The 26,714-nt window shown below is 41.6% G+C and overlaps 1 protein-coding gene across 8 annotated transcripts in view; it reads right to left on the bottom strand.

Moving 5' to 3' along the window:
* Positions 1–26,714, bottom strand: part of TEAD1 (TEA domain transcription factor 1) — a 159,745-nt gene that overhangs the window by 103,456 nt on the left and 29,575 nt on the right. For all 8 annotated transcript variants that reach the window (XM_030483228.1, XM_030483230.1, XM_030483232.1 and 5 more), the window contains one exon: positions 1,474–1,727. In XM_030483228.1, the coding sequence (XP_030339088.1) occupies positions 1,474–1,621 (148 nt within the window). In that variant the 5' untranslated portion in view covers positions 1,622–1,727. The remainder of the gene's footprint in view (positions 1–1,473; positions 1,728–26,714) is intronic.

Raw genomic sequence — 26,714 nt, 5'->3', positions numbered from 1 at the left:
AGATATGTATAAATAGTTTTATACATATATAATTTAACAAATGTTAACATTCGGGATTAGAGAACCATTAAATTAAATCAGTGATTGTCAAAATGAATGGATAAATATGTTAATTTATTTAATTTATGCAATGGTACAAAGGATGGTTCAAAACACCAAAAATCAGATTTCAGGGGTGATTACCGTGGTTGTAGGGATCCTGATTTTAAAAAATGCAGCCACCCTTATTTTGGCTGATGAGGCTGTTCAAGCCTAAGTAGAGCTTTTGAGCAGAAATACACAATAAGCTTGTTTGCATATACATGCTTATGTCCTCCTAGAAAGAGCACAACCTTCTAATTAAGCAAATCATCTCCCTTTTCCAAAGGAAAATAACAACACCGGAATGCAATCAAAACAGGTAGAAACGGGCGAGCAGGACAAGAGAAGTCATATTCCCCTGTGCAGGGAGAGGAGGGGAGGAGTGGGGAGAGATAAGAGGGGAAAAAATACAAGCAAACACCAGGCAGGAAGCCGGGGCCCAGCAACTTTCTGTCAGGGGCAGCTGAGATGCTTCATCACAACTCTCTTGTCGCAGACACGCCGGTTGGCGTGGCCATGGCCAGGGTCACATGGCAGCTGCGCGGGGAGGCTGGGGGGGCCGGGGCAGCCGCAGCAGCAGTGTCCCCGTTTCCATGACCTCGGCAGGGCACAGGGGCACAGCTGGCGGCAGCTGCAGCACCATCTGCTCGGGGAGCTGCGCACCCCCGGCCCCCCCCCGGACTTGGACAGCCCGGACAGGTAGAGACAAGGCCACCGGCCCCCCCGGAAAGAGGAGCCAGAGCATAGGGTCCGCCGCCCACAGAGAGAAGTTTGGAAAAGGAGTGAGAGAGCTCGGGCGAAAGCTGGAGAGCTAGTGCACGCAGATGTCAGTATCCCTCCGCGCAGCCTGTATTTACGGAATGCTGTCAGCACGTCATCTGATTTATAGCAGTTTGCACAGAGGGAAGGGGAAGGGAAAAAAAAGAAGGCACGAAGCACCCCTAACTTGCCTTGTTCATCAAAAGGCTTCTGAACACAACAAGAACTTCACCACTTTGCAGTTTAATGCAACATGATCATGCAAGACTGTTTCCCCGTTTCCCTTTCTTCACCATTATTGAAAAATAAAGAAAAATGCTTGTTTTTTCTAATGCTCAAGGAGTGACACATTTAAAAGCTTCTTTTAAACATTCCCATTCAGCCACAGCATTGCATTCATGAAAGACCCAATTCTACACCAATATTGCTTCCTAGTGCCCACGGCGACGAAACTGGTGTGGACAGCCCTGAACAACATACCAGCCCAGTTAAGCTCCCTCAACTTCACAAATTTCCTTCAAGATTTACTCCAAAAATACCAAATCAGAGCCCGGGATTTTGTATAAAAACAAGCTGGGCTTTAGAGTTCTCATTGGGACAATTATTTCCAAAGGCTAAACGAGTACCACTTACCATACATTTTGCCTTCATCTGATAAGATGATTTTCCTCCTCCCACATGGTGGATAGATAGCTAGAGCCTCCTGAAAGCTCTGTTCAATGTCAGGGCTCCAGACACCTTCTGCATCATTGTCAATAGGTTTATCTGCAGAATCACTCATTCTTTCAATATCTTCGGCAGGACTCTCGCTGCCGCTCCAGCTGCTGGGCTCAATGGTGATGGCTGGGGTCTCCAAGCCTAAGCCTGGAGTCTTAACGGATATAAACCTACAAAACAAACAAACAAACAACCCCAAAAAGCATTAAAGACATGGAACTTCAGAGGCAAGCATTTCTGGTCTACTTCTGATGCTAAGTTAATAGCAGCTGAGCAGTAATGGCAATTACACGAGCATGGGAAGCACCCAGGAAAAGTAAAAAAATTAATAACCATTCTACCTCAAATCAGCAGAGATAGAAGGATTACAGCTGTCTGAAGGGGAACTCTTTACCACATTTGATGTGTGCAGAGCATCAGATTGTTTTTCACGGTTAGTCAAAGTGGGTCTTAATACTGGGAAAAACTGCAGCACGTGGCACATTTCATCCGGCTGAAGACTGGCACCCTTAAAACAATGAGCCAGATCCTCAGGCAGAGATAAATCAGCATACTTCCACTGGCTGGAAAGGAAACACACCAGTTTATGCCACAGCGACCACCAGAGCCTAAAACCACTTAAACCTAAAAACAAAAGCAAAAACTATCGTTCACATTCATCCGGATGTCAGTGGAGTAAATGGAATTACACTAGCGATGACACAGCTCAATGTGATTAACTGGAACAGGCTGTAAGTTTCAGATCTTACCCAAATAAATAATACAGTCAGAATCTGGGCTATATACAAACAGAAATCTTTACAATTTTAATACCAGGGAAAGGAATTACAAGAAAAGATAAATACTTTGCCTGTTTTAAAAGGTCTCTGTCACAGAACCATAGCAGAACAAAAATTACAAGCATCAAGTTGCTGAATCAATTTAATAAGAAATAATTTAATATAGCTGCACCTGCTCACACCACCAGAGCTGCAGATCTGTCAGTGTTCCTTTTATATTTTTGAGAGAAATACAACTCTGCTATAAAGACTTGCTCCGGGCAAAAAAGCTGTTATACCAGACCAAATTCACCTCTGGTGTAATTCTTTGGGAAGCAAGTGAAATAACACCAGGAACAGATTTGGCTCAACATGTCTAGGCATAATGCAGTTTTATTTTGAAAAACGAAGAAGTTTGGTGACTCTAACTGATCTAAGTGGATGGGAGTGTTCAAACATGCAAGCATGAGCTACGCACAACACTTAAAAATCCAGTTAGTTAGCTAAACACTCAGAAAACCCTAACCTATAACATTTTTATTCTGCTGGGGGAGATGAAAGCAGATTAAAGGAGCTTCCCCTTCTGCCCACCTCCATCCTTACACTGATACATCTCTCAGTGGGGTCTCAGTATGTCATAAAATAACAGGTGAGAAGTGGCAGAATGGCTTTCACCCCACGGAGCAAGAAGGGCAGGCTGTACAGCAGAGGCAGTGACAGCTCTGATGAAACACCTATGGGCTAGGGAAGTCCCTGAAAGAAGAAATATTTCCAGCAGCCCTCACCAGAACTAACCAATCAACTAACCACCAGAGATAACCAAAACCTGACTGTCCAGTCCCTCGGAGGCTACCATGCCCGAAAAGAAAACAGGCCCGAAACTGGGGAAACAGGGAGTAGTCTCTCAGACTCGCTAACCAAAGTTACCGGTCTGATAACCAAGGTTATCAGGGGTATTTCCACTTCTCCAGGCTCTCACAGGAGCTCGGAAGAATCAGTACCTGCAAAATGAACTCCCCAAACCTTTATTTTCCTTGCTCCCATGTCTGTTTCTACAAAGAGACATTTCTTAACTTCGTGTTGGTTTGAACATTTCAGCACAGTTTACGAAAAAGTTAGTGCATACCCACCAGTAATCTTAAGGCTAATCAGAGTCTTGAATGCCTTTTAATAACTGATAATGAGGGAGCAGATGGATTCACAGGGAACCACACACAAATGATAAGTGGGTGGGAAGCCTGGCCAAATACACCACTTATTTTCTGGGAAATCCAAAATGTACAACATTTTTAAAGTCTTATCACAAAAAGGGAGATGCAAACCTTTGTAAAATAATGAAACACCATCCTTCATAATTCTCAGAAGGCTGAAGGGTTCATTCAACCCTTGCAAGATTCAAACCTTATATGCAAGATGTAGCCAAAATATAAACACAGCAATACTGACAGAAACAATCATGTGCACTTAAGCCTTCACATACAAGGGGAATTTTAGGTAAATGAGAGGCAATTGAATGTTGACTGGGATAATTAGGGGGGTTTCAGTTTTACTGCCACAGTGCAGAAAAAATGGCTACTGGGGATTTTATTGGTCTCACATGACTGAGACCACAGTTTAGCATTTCACCAAAGACAGCACCCAGTGGGACTGTTTACTGGGTCAGTTCTTCAAAGGTGACTCAGGGAGGAAATCCTTCCCCTCCCTGATCCTAGGCACAACGGCACGCAGTGCACAGCACAGCCACGGGCATCTTTCGCTCAGCCCAACCACTCTCTGCTTACAAAATCTGCCACAGTCATAGCCTCGAGTCTTATTATCATCTTATAAACCAGCCCTTGTTATTACATTATGCTGAAATAATAATTAAAATGCACACAAGGAAAACAGAGAGGCTCTAAAGTAATTAAAGTTACTTGATATTCATGTTAGATCTTGCATTGTGTTTACTGGTGAATTTTCACTAACATGCTATCTCCTTTCCCATTCCTTTTTACCCACTTGGATACCATCTTGAGGCATTAGCAGCTACCATTCCAGCCTCTAAAATATAAGACAACCAAGTGTTTCTTCCAGAACATCTGTACAATAAGGGCAGGGAGCAACCTGCTAGGAAAAAAAAAACCTCTCATACTAAAGATTGCTTTTAGCAATTTCCATTTTGGTGAATGCTGACACTGCAGAACAAGCTAGAGGACCAAAAACCCTTGTATTACAACCATTAAATGACTCCTTCTTATTTCAGGAAAATAATGAGCTACTCAGTTAGTCACTTCCAGCTCAGCTCTACGTATCAAAAGGCAATTCCATCTCCTTCTCCGTTTGAATTCCAAGGACCCAACTGTGATGAAAAATTTCAGACCTGTTATTCTGGAGTTCAACGTGATTATCAAAACTAATATAAGCTGTCAGCAGACAAGCTTTGTTGCACATTTCCAATGAACTATGTAACTCAGGTGAAAAATGTGAATTTACAGTCCAACTTCAATTTTTATGAAAGTTTTAAAAAGCAAGCCTTCCTTACATATGCAAACTCCAAATCTTACAATACCAACTTTCAGTGGAGGAAGAGTTAATCTCCTGGAAGCAATTAACCCCACCCCCCATCCTCCCCAAAAGCAGAGCTTGCACTCAGCTCTTCAGACCAACAGCTGAAGAGTTCTGTATTTGCTTTTTACGATGTTAACTTTTAGAGAACCAATTTTGTGCTTGTACTTTTGTTAACAAAATTAAAACACTTTTACACAACCCAGAAACACCCCACCCCACCAAAAAAAAAAGGGAAAAAAAACCCAAACAAACCACACCAAAAAAAAACCCCCCAAAAAACCAAAAAAAAAAAAACCAAAAAAAAAAAAAACCAAACCAAAAAACCCCCAGCACAACAAAAACCCCACCAAACACAGCACAAAAACAAAAACCAGATTTTGGCTATCCTTTTTGTACTTTCTAAGACTGCTTAAAACACACTGCTGCAGTTTAGGACTCCCTTCGGTTTCCCTCTTAACGCCAGTCTCCCTCTCACGTATTTGAAGACAGCTTACCCTGTGCATAAAGCTCTTTTAGTTGCAAGCATGAATGCATCTTTCTTCCAGTTGCTTTCTACTCTCTCCAGTTAAGCCAACTGTAAGTATATCAAGACAATTTTTCTATGTACAACAGAGGTACGATCCCCCTTCAAATAACGCAATGTTACATTTAACAATGGTGATTCTATGATTCTACGACAATACTGGATTTTCTAAATACGTTTTATAGTAAATCCATTCAATACAGCTTCATGAAGTACAAGATACAACTTATTTTCATTATGTTCACTCAGGTAATTTGAAAAGTTATTTAAAAAACTCACATAAACAAGGATAACTGTTGTCAAAGCTGATCACATCAATGAATGTAACTAAACCCAAATGGTAGTCTGCAACATCTTATCATGGAATAAGTTCTTTACTTGCATAAAACATTCTCTTATGCCTTCACTTTATGAGCAATGCAAACCTGGACTTGCCCAGAAAGTTGCTCTCGCAGACCAACTACTGAGATCAATAGCTCTTCACAGAAGTGTAGGACAAGTGCAGATTTAAGGCCTTGATATGCTTCATACCCTTCAATACTTGCACAATGAATTAACTTGGAAACATTGTCTTTCAAAGCTCATCAGAGCGGAATCTTCTCTTACAGCACCTTGCAAAAGTTAAACTGTTTTCTCTGTTTGTTCAATTAATTTACTTCCTTAAATTTCTGTGTACAGCTGCCGAATGGTGCCTTCACTGAGTATCACATAACCGCTGAAGAAGGATTAAAGCTTTGCAGGTACTGGTGCAGGAACACCAGAAAGACTAAAACATGCCTTGATTCTGAGAAATGTCCGAGAAAAAAATGATTTAGAAGTCCCAGACTTCTAAATGGTGTCTCACTGAAGGGGACTAAGTGCACTATTTTTGAGATAATCTGCAATGGCATCTGCAAGGATTTGCAGGTGATAAAGCACCAGTGTTTCTATCCACGCTGGCCTTCTGGCTGTGAATGGCTGCAGAAAGCTACCAAATAATTCTTATAAACAGCCCAATATTTCTAAAACAGGTCTTTTGGAAAAATCTTCATTCTTGATGTAAAGATTTCATGTGCTGAAGTTTTAAGAATATGTTTTATTTTTAGTTCATGAACAGCTTCATCTTAGCTTCAGTTATATAAAAAGCAATGGGACCAAGAATCCAACAAGTTTTTTATAAACATCAAGACGATAATGAGCAGATGGGCAAACCCAACTAATTCTAAATTTGCAGATGGCAAAGGCTTGAAAAATTACAGGTCCATGGGATTTTCCTTCTGCTTTGTTCAGCAGTGCAAATCCACAGCTGGAGCACTAAGGCTCTGGAGAGAATCCAGAAGAAAAAAGTTATCAGATCTAGAAAATATGATCTACAAGGAAAGGAATTAGGTCTGTTTAAATTTGGAGAAGACTGATGTGAGAAGATAACCACTTTCAAACAAGGAAAAGGTAACAGCAAAGCAGAGAAGCAGTTCCTGGCCACTTCTACCAAGGATAGGACAAGAATCAAAGAACTTAAGTTGCAGCCAGAAAACCACAGGTTGGGCATTTAGAAGACCATTCTGGCCCTACCAACAGTCACACACCAGAAGCAATCAGCCTGGGGTACTGAAGAAACTGCTGGGGGAAGAGAGGTTGTTAGGAACAGGTGACACAAAATCTCTCAGAAATGATGGAGCTATGCTTAGCCCTGCTGAGGTAGAGGAAAGACCTAGATGATACCATGAGATTCAGCAGCCAAGACAAAATGTAAAAAGCCCCAAAAGAGGGTAAACCTGCACATCCAGTGGGAGCACATCCTTGACTAGGCACGGAGGAAGCCAGATACCCAAGAGACTTCACAGATATCCTAGTGACCAGACAGCTTTGTCAGCTGTAGGGCAGAAATGCAAGGGAAACCAGGCTTCCTACCACCGATGCCTGTGGAGTTACATACTCTTTCACTCTGCATTGTTTCCTTGCACAGTTGCGGGGCAGTCTGCTGCATGAACATCACCAGCAAAAGCCACCTGTGAAGTAGCTCATCAGGATAGATAGGCTGGGGAGGGAGAGGCAAGCCACCAGGCTGGGGAGAAGTGGGCTCCTCCTGCTGGTGCTCTCCAGGGGAGTTTTGGGAGATGAAGCTGCCTCATCCCCAGCCACCCTATTCTCCCTCTAGATATCTCTCAAACTGCCCAATCCCCTGTATCACATCTAGACTTCTCAAGCGCTTTCTGCGTTGATTAAATATGGAATTAGTCAGAAGCTTGACTAATGGATTTTATGTTTCTACTTTACCAGAAGTTTCTCTGCAGTGCCTATGCAAGTCAAGCAATACTCTCAAGCATTAAATATTATTATTTTATTAAAGAACAAATTAATACTTTCTTTTTGGTTGTTGGTTTTGGGTTTTTTAGGGGGGGGTTAGGGGTTTTTTTTTGGGGGGGGTGTTTGTGATTTTGTTGCTGTGATGTGTAAGTGTATGGATTTTTCTGATTCTTTGAGGCATTCAAATGGCAATGCTTTCCAGAAAACACTATATATATATTCAAGCCATTTTATACGTAATTTAGTTCTATGAGGTAAAGAATAAAAATGTAAATCATTTACAGAGCATCCAATGGCAAAATCATTAGCTTAAAATGACTTTATATCGTATTTTTGTTACAAGATCTACTTATCAGCAATTATTGCCTCTAAGAAGAGCGAGCACCAGGAGAGAGAAGCAGCCCATTTCTAGGATAAAGTATTCCTTTAAAACTCAGCCAGACTAATTCAGCAATTCACTGTTGCCATTGAAATGAAATAAAAAGTTTTTCTCTCACTGCACCAACACTTCAGGGAGAAATTCTGACGCTCTGCTATTTTGGCAATCAGATAGTTACATGTAATGATGCTTCCATATACTTCCTCTAATTCCTATAAACCAGTTCTTTTCTCCTAGGATTGAAGCTATCATTTCTTCCTTGGCATTCAACCTATCTACTAACCTATCTGCTAGCTACCTACTTCAGATTTGTTTTGGGGATCTGTGGAGGAATAGCATGGTCAGTTCATCTACAGCTACCGTGCACCTGTGAAAAGCATCACAATGGTTTTTTTTCTGAAGCACATTATGCAGTGAGTAAATTCAGGCATTAGCTACTTCCCCTCAACTACCACACTCAGGGTATTCATAAAAGTAGCAGGAAGACAGACAGTGCCCTGCCAGTGTGTAAAATACCAAAACCGTGTAACTTAACATCAGTAAAGTGCTACATACCTTCAAATATAAATAAGTCTGTACCCTGCTCATCTGAAGGCTTACATGTGTATTTTCACAAATTTAGTGAACAAAGAATGACTTAGATCTGCAGGAGTAGGCAGCATATATGCCTAAATGTGAAATTAGGATTATAAGAACTATTTCTAAAAAGAAACAATGCATTCTCCTTGAATTGCTCATTTTTTGCTTATAGAAAGAGATTACTCAGCAAAGAGTGGGCTGATCTTAATACATGGGAATTTTTCCCTTTGCAAAGAGCGTACTCTTTATACAACTGAAAAGTGTATTTCGTACCACTCTGAGGGCCTCACTCATTTTCTTTTTTCCCCAAAAGCTGCTTTTGTTGGTATATAATAATCGTTAAGGATGCTGAGTCAGTGACTCCAACCCAATTTTCTTTTCCATTAATTTTAGTTTCATACACTTACTAAAATATTCGTCTTCTCAGTGGGGAAACAACTGGATTTTGACTGTGACTACACCACACTTGCAGGCTCCGTCAGCTTTGTGCTGGCTCACGAGGGCACCTTCTGCAAGCAGCTACAGCTTCAAACCATCCACAACATCTAGCTAGTGCCCAGCAATCCAGCGTGCAGTGCTTTGAAAGGAGCTACACATTACTTGTGGTCCATGGTCTGCACTGATTATCAAGTTACTGCCAGGTAGGTGAATCTTAACATACCCATTATGAATCTCTCTCTCATTACAGTCACAGCTGTTTGACAAACAATTCCTTCCTCATGCGATACCGAAGCAGCCACATTCATCCTAGGTGCTAGCGTTCATTTACGCCCAGGTGGTTTCCATTATAAGGGTGTTCCTGGGATTTAACCCAGTTCAAATGCTGCATTGTGGTGGTAACCAACAAAGATTATTCTGAATATGACTTGGCACTCAGCAGAACGAAGAATAGCGAGCATCGTGTCTGACTTGCTTTTGCTAATTACCAACACGAAGCAAAGGAAAGGATAAAATATTTACCAGCTCTCAGAAGGAGAAGCCATTCTTCCTGCAACTGCAGGAGGTGACTGTGCAACAACCCAGCTGCTGTGCTCTACATCGGGAGCTGATCATGCACCTACCGTCACCCAACAGCGATGTCTTGTGAATGACAACAGCAACATCTATTACCAGTGTAATGCTGTGGCGTGCTTACCCCAGCTGTATTCCAGCTGTGACTGTTCTATGGCAAGAGCTGCTATATTGTAAAGTGGGGATTATTGATATTTCACCCATTCACCAATCATTGAGCTTTTAGAATGCTCTGTGACCAAAGCAGCTCCGCTCCCAGGGCAAGTAAAGCAGCTTGGACTGGCCAGATGACAATTCTTTGGCACTGAAAATACCATTCCCCAAACTACCACACTGCAGCTCTCCAAGAAACACTCCCCAGTCCCAAGACCCAAAAGTAGAGGCCATAGTATAGACCTTCTGGATAAGGTCTGCAGCCACTGCTTTGCTTGGGGTGTGTTCATGGAGCTTGTGTTTGGCAGTTCACTATAATTTATTCTGTTGCCAACACATGTAAACAGAGAAACAAAACTAATACATGGTTTTGGGTTGTTTTTACATATGAAACTGGAAAAAGGGACACAAAAATTGATGCACTTCTTGCTTACATGCAACAACTGTCTATTCCTTGAATGCCTTAAGTTCAGTCACCCAGTAAAGGCTAAGGTAGGGGGGGTCAGTCTGCACAGAGGCTTTGTGCCTTCCCAATTACTCCACAAATTCTGAATTACAGTATAAAAGCCCAAAGGAACCAGATGCTGGCCCTCCTTCAGCTCCAGTGGTGTTCATGTCTCCCTACCCCTCCATACACATAACTTTGGCACCCAGACCTGGATACAGACACAAACACCCTGAATACCTTCGTAACTAAGCATCTCGTGCATGGAGTGGTGGTTTTGCCACTGTTTCAGACCCATCTACCTGGGAGTATGTGAATGATGTAAACGCAGCCAATGTGCAGTTTTCATATGTGCAAACAGAGGATCTTTTCTTTACAGTTTGTTGTAACTGCCTTCCCAAAGCATCACTGAACATGACTAGTTATTTTGTACCCAAGAGCCAAACTGGAACTATTAATACCACATACTAAGCATTACAAATATTGGAATTTGGTACGCCCTTGATCTCTGCTGTGTTACTAGCTTCCTGCTGGGACCACATATGAACCATTGCTCACACATATGATGGACCTGACAGCAAGTCATAATCTAGGCCTAGCTCTGAAACCATTTGTTCCCCCCCCATTCCCTAAGCCTCCTCAGTTTTATTGGAGTTCCAGTGTCAGACAGACATTTGCAAAATCAGATCCAACCCTCCACATTCATAGCTCTCTTATTCTATTCCTGGCATATGACTAACTGGTTTTCTACTCCAATACTAGATTTCCCACCCTCACCCCTCCTCCCCCCCCCCCTTTATTTTTTTAATAACTTGTTTTCAGGATGAAGGGTTTTTTTCCACAATAGCTGCAAAAACATGAGTGTTCGCTCTAACAGCTCAGAGTGAGGTGGGGAAAGGGACAGAAAACCACCTGCTTGTACAACTTTATGTAAGTTTGGTCAGGAAAGGGAAAACCAATGCTATTTGAAGGGTGGTCCAACGTCTGACTGGTTCATACATAACATAAAACTTTCGTCTATATAAAAAATATTTTATATAATGATTTAAGTATTCTGTTAAAAAGGTACAAAAAAGGCACAGTAAAGTTAAAGGTTCATTCATTTACTCAGGTGCATTTGTTTAAACAAGAAATAGCCACAAGATTAACCCTTTCCCTATTCCAAGCTGAAGAAGGACCCTTCTTTTATGAAGTAGGATAAAGACAAGTTTTGGACTAACAACTACAAAATCCAATTGGCCAAAGCTACCCCTGGAATCCAGCACTAGCACCTTTTATCCCTCAAGCCCACTTTTTCTCTGCTTTGCAGATGTTATACAAACACTCCTTTGCCTAAGTGCAAACATACACACAGGTACTTTCTCAAACATTTGTTGAAAGAGCTAAATTTTAACTAAAATTCATTTTGCAAGTTAACAAACTTTGCAAACGCCATCTATAAGCTCTGTCCCTCTAAAGCTGCTACAGAAAATTGTGAATGCCTCGTGCTTACCCAAATATGCTGATTTTGTACCAGGCAAAATCTGGAGAAAAGAGTTTTATTCTGCTTTGGTTTTACTACTTGAGTTACCGCCCTGGGCTCTGATTCTGCCAACACAGAGCCATTTTATACATATGAATAATCATTCCAAGTTTAATGAAGCTCCTCACATCTCCATTAGCAATTGTTTTGGCTGGAAAAAGGCCCTGCCTATCAGCCCTGGAGGAGCCTGGAAACAGAGGAGCGATAATACTGGGAGGCTCATTCTGGGAAAGGCTGTGGTTTTCTGCTGATAGGACACAGAATTGCAAGAAAAAGAAGGGGTGAAAATACAGCACCATGGCCCTTGCAGGGCTGGACTTAATCCCAGGTCTCTGACCTTGTTCTCACTGACTCTAAACAGACATTTCAGAAGCCAGCATATGAGATGAGATAGGACTTGGGGTCCGTGTCGACTAGTCACAACATGTCTAGAGGCTTGTCTTCATCACAAGCCAACACTGGAAACCCAACCTTGTGTTTTTGTGTATAGAGAAAAAACAAAGCAACAATTTTGTTTGTAAGTGCAGTAGCTGTCAAATACAAATATTTTAACTCATTTTGTTTTCCAACTGCTAGCAGTAGTGTTATGGACAAATTACCTGCCAAATTAAATTCTGAGTTGTTTATGTAGTACAGAAGAAGCCTCCTATATAAAGAAATGAGCATTATTAACACAGCACTTCTACACTCCAACTTCTTCCATCTCACACTTGACTCCAACACCTATCCTTACAAAGGTGGTGAATGCGTTGGCATTGGCTTTACTTTGTCAGTATGACTGTCTCATATAGATAACAACAGATCTATAACGTGCATTTTTTCCATAATGGAAAATTTATTTCTGACATCTTAAATAAGAGTCTCCTGAGAAGTAAGGATGCTTTTATGCTGCAGGACTTAAACCTTCTACAAGAGAGCGGAAAACACTCTCCTACTGAGGTACTGAAACAATCCCAAACTGTGGCAATCTTTAATTGTTAAACATAAATAAAACCCACAATGACTAGCTATAACATTTTCAAAACTCAATATAATAGTTATGTAGTTATTCTGCACTTCTCTTGCAGTTATTGCCTGTTGAGGAAGCAATTTCTGTCTTAAGCTCTGACTTAGGTTTCCAGTCTATTTCAACTCCTTGTTCACTGTAGTTTAATCCTGCTTCAGGAGGTGTCAATTTTCCACAAAAATAACTTTGCTAGCAACCATTAGAGTTGTGAATTCACTGGACACCGGCAGAGTTAAAGAAGAGATGGCGAGCTCCAGGCAGCAGAAAACAAAATATACATAAAAACCCAAACAAAAAGTACAAGCTCATAATTCTACTGGACTTTAAAAATCTTGAATTTAACAGAAATACTGATTTCACAGCACATTGTCATTTCTGCCACAGCAGCCCTTCCTCCCCTGCACTCACCGTTCACAGCTTCACTGGCAATCATCACCTGCCTCTCACTCTGCCTGAAGAATGGCCCACCTGCCCAAGGCCTCGCTTCTTATTTCCAGCTCCATCAGTAGGCCCGAGTGCCTTTCACCAGCCACCCCAAGGTATGCATATCTTCTGGTGAGGCAGAGACCATAACACCAGGATCTCCCTGAGCTGCCTGGGCGCCCATGCCTAACCCCTGCAGACTCCTGCCATTTTCCTCCACCTGAGTCACCCTTGTGCCGCACTGCAACTGGAGCTGTTTCTTGGAAAGAGACTGTTGGACTCATCCCACTCTGGTTTGGGCATTTTCACTGCTGTCTGCTTGCTCATGCCTGGGACTAACATCTGTCCCTGCTACATGTGGAAGAGGGGGTGGGAAATGAGCATGAACAGAACGGCTTGCAGAAAGGAGTTTGTCCAAATCAATGAGAGAAGCCCACAGAGTATATTAGAGAAACAGAAAGGAAACACATGGACATGTGTTGTCCCTTACTGCTCTTCACTCAGAACTTTACACCTCCTCCCCATCAGTCCTCCTCTGTTTGGCAGGAGGGACACAAAAGCAGAGCATACCCTTGCCAAGGCTTGTTTTAGTTTCAACACTTGGGTCATGTTCTCTGCTTTTTCCATAGCCAGAGCTGCCACTGTGCCCTCAGACATCTGTGTGCTGCAAGCCCAGGGCTGCTCTGTCACTCACTCATGAAAGCCATGTGCCTGGTCAGGCTCCTGTGGCCAGAGCATGCACAGCTCTCCCTCTCAGCACCTGCTTCCTCATAGAGGGAAGGGTAGCAACCAGCCGAGGTGCTTGCAGGGGATCCATGGTCACATCTAAGCTGGAGAACTAGTGCTGTCACCAGGGTGATGTAAACTGCCTACTGTAACTAATTGTACTGTATGCTTTCTCCAACTGATTGGGGTCAAGAAGACCTGAAGTAGTTGTGTCTGCTGCACATTGTATATGCTGCTCCTGAAACGGCTCAAGCAATGCAGCATCCAGCTCTGTCCTCTGACCAACATGGGCAGAAACACCTTCCCAGAACAATGCTGTTATTTAGACTGAAAGGTCTCAGATGGAGATAGGCAGCTGTTTCTCAATGTTTTCAACGTAGTTTTACCATCCTAATTGGGGTCTTCAGAAGTTAGTTTTGTAGTAGTATGAAAACATACTAAATTCTCCTGGTTCCCCAGGGGGAGGAGACTATGCAATAAAATGCTACAATGTCTTCAATGACAAAAGAAAATTGTCTCTGCCCACAGTGGTCAAGAGCACCTCACTAAAACCAGTTGATAGTTGCACCGTCTGGTATAAATACAGTGCTTCTAACACAAGCTTTATTTAGTATCTGAAAGTTAGTGTCAAAATCTGTTTGATACAGTACATACGAACTGTTTCAAATGTATAACAGATACATAAGAACTGTTAATGCTCATGTATGCACACAGTTCTATACCAAAATGTTTTGTCAAGCTCAGAAAAAGACAAACAGACTCAGTTAATTATATTTTTAAGTTATGTTAAGTCACACTGGCTTTTCAAAATTATCTCTGTTTTTTCATAATGTTGTCTATATGCAAAAGTTCCTTTAACTTAGTGGATGCATTTTATTGTAGGGAAAACTGAATACTCGTAGCATGGCTTCTCCAATGTGTTTTAAATTAGAGGCTAAGGGTGGTTTCATGATGATAACTGAGACTTCAAATTTCACAATTTAATTCACCACCATAAAACACCATTAAAACCCTGAACTTCTTTTTAAATTCAAGGTTGCAGGCTTCCCAGTCCTTGAAGGGTAGACCTCTCTTTAAGCTAGAGCAATTTCTGGACTTGCACAGTAAGCAAAGGCCAAAATGGCAAGTCTCTGGGAGATCTGACTATCAACCTTGAACTATCTAGTGGTGTTTCTAGGGAATCTAACACTTCAAGAAAATTATTAGAGTGCTCTTGGTTATTCTCCTACTTAGCAACTGACTTGCTAATACGATTCTTCAAACTTCCCTATACTTTACCATTTGCCATATCATATTTGCTGAGAAGCTCAGCCAGGCTGTGATCCAGTGCCTTCAAAACCAAGCAGGCCATATCCTACTTACTACCAGTTAAATCCTTGGAAATCCTAGGCAAATGTATTTCATTTGAGTATTTTTGTTATTATTATTAAATGAATACGAAGGAGAGTGATCCAGGCAAAAAAGAATGACCCAGAAAGGGAATGAGCCAGGAAATGACCCAGAGAAAGAAAATATTTTGGCCTTCCTCCTCAGACTAGCAGTTGGTTTCCTCAAATTACACTTTTAAAATTTTATTTTAAAGTATGAATAAAAAAATGCTGATTAACATTACAATAGAAATAAGCTTGGCTCTTAGTAGAGAAATATTATGACTTAGAGCCAAGGACATCTACTTTTCACATCTGAATTATTTTTTGAACAGCATTTCCTGGCTCAGTGTCACTGCACCACAGATAGATATTATAGCAGATAAGTGTATGAGATGTTAGATCAGCAAAAATGTTACGTTTACAATGAATACATTTGTAGTCAGAGTTCAAAAGTGGTTTTATTTCTGCTATGCATGGAAGATTTTGTGTTACACGCTGCTTTACTAATACACTTTTCTTTTTAAAATGGAATGTAATTCAAATTTTCTGACACTGCAGCTCAATTTGATAGTTGGATTTACTACCCATATAGTGGGTAGTACCATGTGGATTTACAGTAAAAAACTCTTCAATATTTTTTCCACTTTCTAGCTCACCTTTCTGCCACCTTGATTTATTTCTCTTTCACAGCTGTGCCTACCAAATGATTCTTACTCTCACCCCACCTCTTCCTGCAGCTGATCCGAAATAAAACACAGTTTTTCTGGGAATGTGAAATTAAAGAACTCTGACAGCAAGAATACAATGCCCAGAATTGAAACTAACAATTCACCTGGGATGGGGATGAAACACCAAAAAAACCCTGAAGTTTAGGTGTTCAAATTCAGAAAAGTTAAAGAATTCTCATTTTTTAGAGAATCATTAGGTCTCGTGATTCTATTCCTAATGATCATAGAGATCATTAGGAATCATTAGATTCCACCATCAGTAGTCACTACAGCACACCCATAACTTTCCCACAGTCTCCAGGATTTATCCACCTCCAGTATTTACAGCAATAACCACCATAAGTAGTAATTGCATGAGTTATATATAGTCACAAGCCCCAAGTATTCTTCTCTCAAAATCAGTATTGCTGCTGTTAAAACTAGCACCAGAAAACCTTAGTAGCACAAATATGATCCAAAATAAAAACCAATCCAAGCAAATAATAAAACCAGATCAAAAGAAAGCAGAGAACAAGCAAACACTGAGGACTGACAAAATGAAATTAATAGGTAAAATAATGAAGGAAACTGACAGAGCCTGCTTTCAGCTCCTTCCCCTGTAAGACCTCTCCACAGGAGTACAGATGTGAAGGAGACCTGGCTACAGGCCCAGGGCACGACTGAACTCTGTGGGCTTGTTCAGCCCTGTGCCCCATTCTGCAGAGAGCTTCCTGTCCATAGTGTTACACAGGGATTCAAAAAGACAGAGCCCTGTGTTTATGTATTGACTACTGAACAGTTACTTAACCTTGAGCCATATCCTAATGTAATGAGCTTGGGCGTTCTTGAGTCTCTAGGAAAGGGAGCTGAAGGCATATTACCTGGCTTGTCTTTCCTTCCGAGTAGCCCTGCTCCTGGGTCTTTCTTCACTCTAGACATTACCCATCAAAGGCAGGCTCTGATAGCCCAGTAAAATGTGCAAATTTCAATTACAGGGACTCTGCACTTCCAGCACAGCCCAGCTGCCAACTACGCAGAGATTTGCAGCGATAACAATTACAGTTAAAAGCGTCACTACACGTTTGAATGCATTTACACATTCTCCTTTTACTCTCTATTTATTATTAATGGCAACTTGACTAATATCAAGACCCCAGTATGTTTGGCACAGAAGGACAGCAAGTTCTTGCTCTGAGGAATTTGCAGTCTAATTATAAATGACAGCAGATGGAGGGTAAGCAAAAAAAAAAAAAAACACACCACACTCATCTGCTTTTTATCAGGAAATTTAACTCAGGTAACAATTTTTAACCAGACAGAGACAATTACACATTAAATCACATACCACAGGCTAGGCTACAGGCACATTCTAGTCAATCTTACACACTGCGGTGACAGTGGCACTTCGAAGACAGATAAGCAGGTTCCAGAAGATTCAGGGCTTTACAGGCAACCACCTGTATGGAGATTTTGCAGGAAGCAAATGGGGAAATTTAGTTTTGTTCAATAAAGTCACACTTACACGTAAGCATGTATTTAAATCCACATCTATTCACCAAAGGACTTATTATGTAAGCCCAGCAACAGCATCTGATGGCATTTTGCACTTCCTTTCATTTTTAGGTGTCATTCCTAAGACTGCCATAAATTAGCTGCCTATGTAACTTCATATTAATCTAGCTGGGAGGTCATAGAAGTCATAGGCGACTGCCACAGATCTCCACAAAAAGAAGGATTTTGAAGCTGTAACTGGTAAAGTTTGTCCACCTGAGGGCTATACTGGGCATTCACCAGGAAACTGCTGCTTTACAAGAAGATTTGGACTTTGACTTTGCAGACTGTCCTGTAGGACTAGAGGCTTGCTGAGCCCTTCCCGGGGCCCTGGCAGGGCCTCTTGCACAGAACGTCATGCTCACCCTTGTTCACAAACAACAACCGACCCACAATGGGGGAGGTGCCAAGCACCACATGTTCCACTGAAGCCAGCCAGCGTCACAAGGGACTCACCACCCCTCAAGGATATGAACTCAATTTGCTAATGTGAGGTACAGAATCACAAGTGTCACTTCCTGGATTTGACAGAAAATGGGTATGTAAAGTTCAGATTCCCACAAGTGCCTGCAGCTGTTGTAGGAAGCCAGAAGTACCTAGCAAGCTACTGATTACCAGCCATGTCCATGTAGAAGAAGGATTATTTATTTCACCACACTGTGGGAACGACTGCATCAGCTGAGGGTCCTGGGCTTAAGATTCATTTTGTTCCTGCTAGTAAATTCACAAACAACTCAGACATGAGCAAAGGTCTTTATGGCTGCTTCGTTTCCAAGGCCTCCCCAGGCTACCTTTGCCCATTTTCCCCAGCTAAGACACCTAAGGCTTCTCTGACCCTTCCCTATGCAATAAGAGCACTATATGTCGCATGTTGCCAGGAGAGATCTCTTTCTCCAGAAGTACAGCTGCGACACATCTATGCCAGCTACGGATACTGCAAAAACCAAATTCCTTATGGTTTTCACTCTCTAATGCTCTCAAATACATTAAGGTTTACATAGAAAGATCTGCAGATCACTCAAGAAGTCCCTGTCTACATGTGCCCTGCTTCCAGCACTGTAGATCCAGGCGAGCCCTGTGTTGTTGCACACTGAAGCACTCCAGCTTCCTGCACTTGATAGAAGGGCTTTTGTGCCAGCCAGACTCACACAAATGATGTACGAGGACTGCAGAAACTTCGAGTGTCTCAGAGTATCCTGACAATCCTTCCTCAGAGAAATCATCATGGATCAGCTAAAGAAGGAATCTGAGGAGGAGACAGCTGAATGTCCAGATTATATACTCCTTCCCAGATACTATGTAGAGAAAAAGTTTATACCCTTGAAAGATGGAATTATAATTTGAATTACGGGTCCCTGGTAACATCAGGGTTAGAAAACTGATGAGGAAACAGAAACAGAAGATCTGAGAATGGCTTGAGGCTTTACTACAGTAAGTTTATAGTAAATTTTGAAAAAATCCTCAAGCCATCCTCGAATCTTGTATTCCATTCTTTAAATGATTTCCAACACCATGGTTGCTGGTGACACCAAACAGAGTTGGCTGCACAGCACATCGGCACCAGAAAAAGAGGGTGAAATGTCAAAGACAAGGAGCATGTTTTCTGTCTTCCACATTGTATTTGTGAACTAGATTTTCTGGGAGGCTCCTGCCTCTGCTGTAACACAACCCAGCTCATGGCGGTCCAGCTCATCACCGGGACTGATCCAGAGGCAGTGTAACTTCGCTTTAGCAGCTATGAGCTAAAAGGGATTTCTCACCAAAACCATAAAGCAGAGCTACAGTGGGACCTGGTGATGCAGATTAAGGAAGCCACAAGTGGCTTCTTGTTACTCTGCACCCTCCACAACATCATTTAGGAGCTGGCAAAAAACCTTCCCCTCTGGCTTTCAGCATACTCCAAGCAGGGGAAGGGCCCCTTCGCTTGCAGTATCACATGCCTGGCCTCCTCTCCTCACTCAGGTAATGAAAACCTCTAAAGGGCCATTAGCAGAAGTCAGAGATAACAGCACAAACTGTATTACGGGGGAAGAATTTGGACATGAGATGTCTGTTGCTAGGCGTTGTGGGTCAGGGAGAGTCAATCCTGTATGATTCCTACTGGTTTCAGTGTGAATTCAGCAGATGATACAACTTTTGAAAAGCAGCCCAAGACACACACAATAGCCCTTGTGAATGGCCTTCCTATTGGACACGCCACACCTCCACTTTACCCAGGAAATGGCTATCGAGTCACACAGCGTTGGCAACCCTAAAGGTTTTCCTTACTATGTGGACTGATTTCACAGGAATATTAAGGAACAAAGGAAAAACAAATACATAAACATATTCATGCGCAGCTGGAAAATATGAGTTTAATCCTGCAAAGTGAAGAAAGTGTCAGATCTTGTCAGTGACTCAGACTCACTGTGGAGCACAGAACATTTAATTTCTACATCCTATTCCAACAAGTTGCTCTGATTTTCAGGGAGTTTGGCTTTTACAATTGGACGGACGTGGTTATGAAGGATTTGCATGAGGGACTTTCCCAGGCATGCTTTATAAGCTCACTAAGACTTCTGAAATTGTGTCAGTCTTTTCTGTCTTACAGTACAACTTTTGAGATTTCTTTCCCAGGGACTTGGAACTGTGCACACAGTATCTTGGTACTAAGTGAAAACTTTTCCTACAAAAACCATGCCAAAATCAGAATACCTGTATCTTCTCCTTTCTCATCTTTCTAGTGTCTTTCTCCCACAATTTTAATGTTTCAAGTTCTGCAAACAACTATTCTTCAGGCAAAAATTAGGAAATGTTGTTTCCAGGCATTAAGCACTGAATCTTTATCTGTGTCTATGAGCCCACTGAGAGTTTCACATAAATTCCAATTGCTTTTCCACCCCACTCTTTTTTCCATTCTTGAAGATGGTGGTAGGACTGTAAGATTCTATTTTATTTTGGGTTATATGTATTTTTTCTGCTGTACTAATTACCTCTTTCTATCTGCTACTCTTTTCCTTTCAATGATTTACTTTCCTGTGAAGGAGGGGCAGGAAAAAGCAAGTTTCAAATATGCAAGTAAATAACTGTAGGAATAGTAACTACATACCACAAGATGGATATGAAAAATAAAAAGAACAGTGTGCAGATAATAAAAACTGTCTCTTGTTAGACACATCAGGAGGCTGCTGTGACCTCAGACCTGTGGTCACAGAAGCCAAAACCTGCAGAGAACATTGAAGATTCTATTTAAGATTTGCACTGAGATCTCCGCATTAGAAACTCTGCTATTATTTTCATTCTTGATTGATGTTTCAATGTTTAACTTAATTTTGGCGTTGCTTTTTCTTAAATGAACACTAACTAATGGTTTCATTACAGTCTTAAGGATGGCTTTGTTTCATGCGCAAAACAAACATTTAGTGAAGGGTGCGATTAAAGCCACACAAGTAAATGTTTTACAGAGACAGCTTAGAAGCTACAGCACAACAAAACAGGTAGTTATATAAATGCTGCAAATCTAACCTACATGCACAGATGCCCATCTTGGCTCCCCCATCATTTTTCTCCCTCCCCCCTCTCCCCCTTCCCCCCCATTGTTTTGCTTGCAATTTTACCAAAACTATGAAGAAGTACACTGGGAGCAAAGCAATGTTTTCAGCCCCAAAACAAGTTCCGGTACCCAGTTTTTCAAAAGGATGTTGTGAGTAGTGAGCAAGCTAAACGTAGGTTACTCAAACTGCCTTCAACGCAAATAGTAGAGTGTAAAAAAGGGGTAAAGGGAAAAAACTGTATCTTAGACTCTTAGCAACTGCTGAAACAGCAGAGCATACTTTTACCTCAAGCATTTACCCAATAATTTGCTAGGAAGTAAATAGAAATTATGGCCTCTCAAATGGGCATTTATGCACAGGCATAAAGCCCTCATATCAGAGAAGGGAAGATTTCTCATCCATTTCATAGAGGAGTATACAGTCATTGTTCAAGGTGCAAAGCCATGGAGCTAAAATATGGAGAGATGCAGCAGATCTGGACTCTTATCTGGCTGTTCCATTCTGCCCCAAAGCAGGGGGTGCTCTGCCATCACAGCACATCCCACAGCACAGGGTTCACCTCCAGAACCTGGCACTCAACCCCAGGGAGAGGACGACGGGCTGGCAGGGATCTGCAGCGGGAGTGCTCCCAGCACCAGGTGGTGGCTGAGCGCAGGCCAGGTACCAGCCCCGAGCCGAGCCATCTGTGCGGTGAAGATACACCCATTGTATGGGAGCAGCGACCCAGGCGTGATCTTGCTCTGCAGGAAAACTACCCCCAAGATAAAAGGGTGGTTTTCTGCTAAACAGGGAAAGCACTCATTGGGAGCAAAAACCATATAAAGCTATTTACTGTGCTTTTAAATCTAGGGGGTTTTCCTCTCTCCTCAAAAAAGTTTCCAAAAACTCCTCGCTATTCCTATCTGTAAGTGATACCAGTTTTTGGAGAGGAGGGAAAACACAGGACAGGCAGTAAATCAGCCTACTAACTGATCCAGAGTCCATTACCAAATGTTTTTCATTACGAGTATGGCTTCACTAATTTCTGCAATGCATTGTAGGCTATTTCTGGAAGCTTTAAAAATGCATAATGTTTCTGCATTTTAATACTTAACAGTGTAGTTATTTCAGTTTATTAAACAAAAAAAGAGGGAATCTGCTTAACTGCAACTAGCTTTCATGTCACAAAAGGACTAAGCCAGTGCAGAAGCAGCCAAGCAGGAACCCTATTTAAGTCCAGCATGAAGAAAACCTTTCCAAACTCCTACACCAATTAGGATAATCTGGGTCTTTTGATGTTAAAATCCCCAAGAAGCATATGGAAATCATAAAAAGCACAGTATTTAAAACAGATCCAGAATGCAGATAAAATCATTTTTCCTCTTAACATTTCCACCAGAGCTGGGGGCATCATCAGCTAACAAATTCTTTGTAAAGCTTATGTCACTTGTACTGTAGTGCTTGCTTTCGGCCAAAGGAGATGAGGGAGGCCGTCTCTCAAAGTAGCTGCTCGTAAAACAGTGGAGCTCCTGGGATACAAAGCAGGGCCGGGCAGGCACCAGGGCAAGCAGTGAGGCCAGCCTCAGGCCCTGTATGCAAGCTGCTCCCAACTAGGGGAAAGGAGACCAAACAACTGCACAACACGATCCTCTGGCCAGCTTCCGGAGTCTCAGCCGTTGGACACTTTGGTGGGCTTTGTACAGACTTCCCTAACTGAACGGCATCCTTCATGAACATAAACAGAAGCTACAGGCATTGAAATAACATGCTTGAATCTGGGTAATGAGTTATCCTTAGGTGAAAAGCACTTAAGCCTTGCATTTCTTCTTTATATTATGCTATTTCTGAAGCATCCAAATTTCTTTAAGTGTCCTGCTTCCAAGGAGACTAGGGGTGAGAATTCTGTTTGCCTTGGCAGTTCAAAAAAAGACCATGGGCAGGAAAGTGAGGGATGTTTTGCTGGATGCAGAATCGCAGAGCTGAGGGGATGTTTCATTTCCTTTAAATAAATTCTAATCAACAGTGTTTTGCTGTGAAATCTGACACAGCAACAAACCTTTGCCAAAACCATATACATATATATCGGGAGAGAGACAGAGAAGGTATTTTACACCATTCTTCCAGACACTAACATTGTATTTTCTATAATGGGAGAAGTTAAACACACCTTCTTGTGCAATGTGAAGCACCAATATAAGCCTCCCTATGGAACTAGTTAACAAACTCCTACTAACGTGTGTCAGATGTTGTACAACAAAGTTCCCTAGAAGCGAGGGGATGGAGACGTGGCACGGCTCAAGAACCTTGCACTGGCATTTGAATAAATTGAAAAGTAAGCAAAACTCTTCATGTTTATACAAGCAACTTGACTGTACTCTAATAGAGGACAAGGGTATGAAACTATGTCCTTATAAAGTAACGCTCATCTTTTACTTATCTAACAAAAAGAAACACAGGAGAAGGTCAGAGGCTGCCGAAGGAAAAATACCCAAGTGTTAAGGCCAGAGAAATGGAAAACAAAGATAGGAGTACTTGCAGATAGAGCACACAAAAAACCTTAAACACTGCTTGTTTGTCTATACAAAGAAACACTGAATATTGTTGTCAGTGTTATGCACGCCTCTGAGAACCTGATATTTAAATTGTCAGTCTGACAACCAATAAAAATGATATTAACTGAATATTAGAATTACAGCTCTATAAAAAAGAAAATTGGTAGTAGCATTACATATGAATGTGAAATCAGCTTTTCTAACTAATCATCTCAATTTTCAGTTATGACATTCTTTTACAGATTTTTCATTTCCTTTTGTGTCTTATGGCAATACTAGAAATACAATTAATATTGATTACAACTTCCATAATTTCACAGTGCCTGAATTGCTTGCAATTCCTAGTATTTGAAGGAAACAAGCACTGCAGTTCCTGACACAGATATTATTCCTTATTACTTTTGCAGCTGAATAATATCAGGCTGTAACAGAATCCTCCTAGGACTGAAAAGCACTCTTGCGCACACGGATACACGCACAAAAACAACAACTAAAAGCTAAAAGCAAACTTGCCGAGAACTTCTGGGTCAGCTTTTGACATCACCCATAGGAATGAAATCAGACACCGACCAATCAGGCACCATGAGGCTGGCAGTACAAAATAAACAAAAGCTGGGCCCAGAGCTCTACAATGAGGGAGGGAAGTGGAAGAGACTATTGTTCCAAAAGCTTTTAAATGATGTTGCTTTGTTTACTTCTTTTGACAATTCCTGAACTGAATCTTTAAAAAGGGAAAGGGCCCTCCCCTCGCAGGACCTGTTAAAACAGACCTGGGGGGTTTCTTTTCCCTGTTACTATTTGTTCTCTTCAACAATGTTTTTGCGAGCTCTGTAAAGCAAACAGCACTATCCCGCTGCAGCATGTGGGAAGGCAGCATTCTTCCCAGCATCTCCACAGAGGCTCAGCACTGACATCAGTGCCAGATTTTCTGAAAAGCTGGGCAGGCTGGGTGCTAAGCTCTTTTCAAAATCTGACCCTTATTTAGGTGCCTTCCAGGAAGCTGAGGTCTTTAGAAATCTGGCATAGATACTGGGCATTTTGGGAAGCTGGGGCAAGAACTGTGCAACGAAACCACCTATCCGTGTGCTCTCCCTAGAAGAAAAGTATCAGCTCTTTTGGTCTTTTTGCACTGTGGATTGCTGAGCCTGCCCAGGACGAAAGTCTTGCGTGAGACTGTGCTTATTCACACAAGTGGGCTGAGGCAGACAATGCCCCGTGCAGCGTCATAGCTGCGGCTAGCTATAGCCGATGATTCACTTCTTGGACACTCTAACCTGTCACTGAACTCAAAAGATTTAGGATTAGGCCCAGAGTTCACTGAAAGCACACATGGTGTGTTTTTTCAGAGTTCAGCTCAGCTGAACAAAGCTAGCTCAATGACTTGCTGCCCCCCTCCCATTTCTAACCATGCCGCATAGTCAAATGTATAGGGACAAGTAAATGCATTCCAGAAGTAAAAGATAAACTCATGAATCCTGGAGTTGTACAGGTAAAGAATATCAGTCATTCTTATATCTTTAATAAAATAGATCTTTTTCTACTCTTGCCAAGAAAATTAGTCTTAAGGTTCACACAAATAATTACATGTTACGGAACAGTAAATTATTACAAATGCCATAGAATTCAAGCAGCCCCAAGTCAGGGCCAGATTTTCAAATGTTTTGCAGATGTTTATGGTTTGCTGCAAAACTTTTGTCAAGTTACCCACACAACGCAGCATTTACTGAACGATTTTGGCACATGGCAATTGATTTTCTTTGTGCAGGTGTTGCATTCCAGACATATTTTGTCTTCTTATAGAAGACTGCTGGAATTCTATGTTAAAAAAAAAAAAAAAAAAAAAAAAATCACCATTAAAGAAAACAGATCCTCTCATCTGGGAGAGAAAAAAATGCCTCCCAAACTCAGTTCATCTACCTTTTCAGGTAGAAGAAAACCCCCTTACAGGTACAAATCTATTCAAAATATGTTACGGATGTCTGCTATTTCTTCAAAACTCGCAAACTGGGAAGCACAGTCCACTGCAGGGTGAAGCCCCAGGTTGGCTCTGACAAGGATATTGGGGTATCAAGTCCCAGGTAGTGTTTCAATGGTTAATTTTACTTACTGGAAGTTCACAGTTTGTGAGACTACCAAGGCCTAACCCTTGACTGTGGGAGAGAGTCACAGAAGGAGACTTTGTCCAGCTAACCCCAGGCAGAGCCACAGCAGGGACCTTGCAGGCGCACAGGCAGAGACAGTGTAGGCAGCATCAGCATCCCCACATGCATCCATCACAGTCCCCCTCAACCTCACCACAAAGGCACCACACACACCCACAACGTTCCCTTTTGTTTTGAGCTTTTATTCCACACTGCGTGGGGCAGGAAGCTAAACACAAAACTGGGTTGTGCAGCACTTTGGACCTTCCCTTTGACTGCTAAGTTGCCTGGGGGGAAAGTGAAATGAAACCCTTGGGATTTAACAACTTTCCCTTTTAAGCATATGGAAATTAAACATTAAGCCTTAAAAATTTTCCAGGAGCAGATATGAATCCAGATATATCACTTTGTAGGTATGGAAAAATACAACCAGCTATCTTCGACTTCTTAGACATGCAAGCCACAAAGTTCTCCTTCAGAGTAGGAAAACAAAGATGAAAATGCCAACGGACTGTTAACCTTTAGAGACACATTTTAAGAGATAACATGACTGAACCCAGATAAATCAGAATTAAATTTAATCGACCTCCCACTTCCTAGCTACACCATCAGAGGAGGAAAAATCTACAATTATGAAAGAAATGGAAGAAAATTCAGACATCTTAAATTGAGCAAGATCACACCTCTGCAAACTTCCCTGATGATACTAAATACTGCAATTCCCATGTACCATATTACAGACTTGTCATCTTAACAGTCCTCTTACAAATAATCAGTGGAAGGGAACATTTAAATAATGTGTTGGAGTGCATATGATCTAGATTTGGCTGTTGTTCTCTCATCTAGAGCAAAATGAATCTAAATTTACAATTTAAATACTTTGTGTCAAACCCTTAAATCACCCTTCTCATTCTGTGAATGGAGTTAATATATATGTGGTAGCTACGACCCCCTAATTCGTGTGCT

Source organism: Strigops habroptila, chromosome 4, assembly GCF_004027225.2.
Source record: "Strigops habroptila isolate Jane chromosome 4, bStrHab1.2.pri, whole genome shotgun sequence".
Lineage (NCBI taxonomy): Eukaryota > Metazoa > Chordata > Aves > Psittaciformes > Psittacidae > Strigops > Strigops habroptila.
This window is presented reverse-complemented; position numbering and strand designations above follow the sequence as displayed.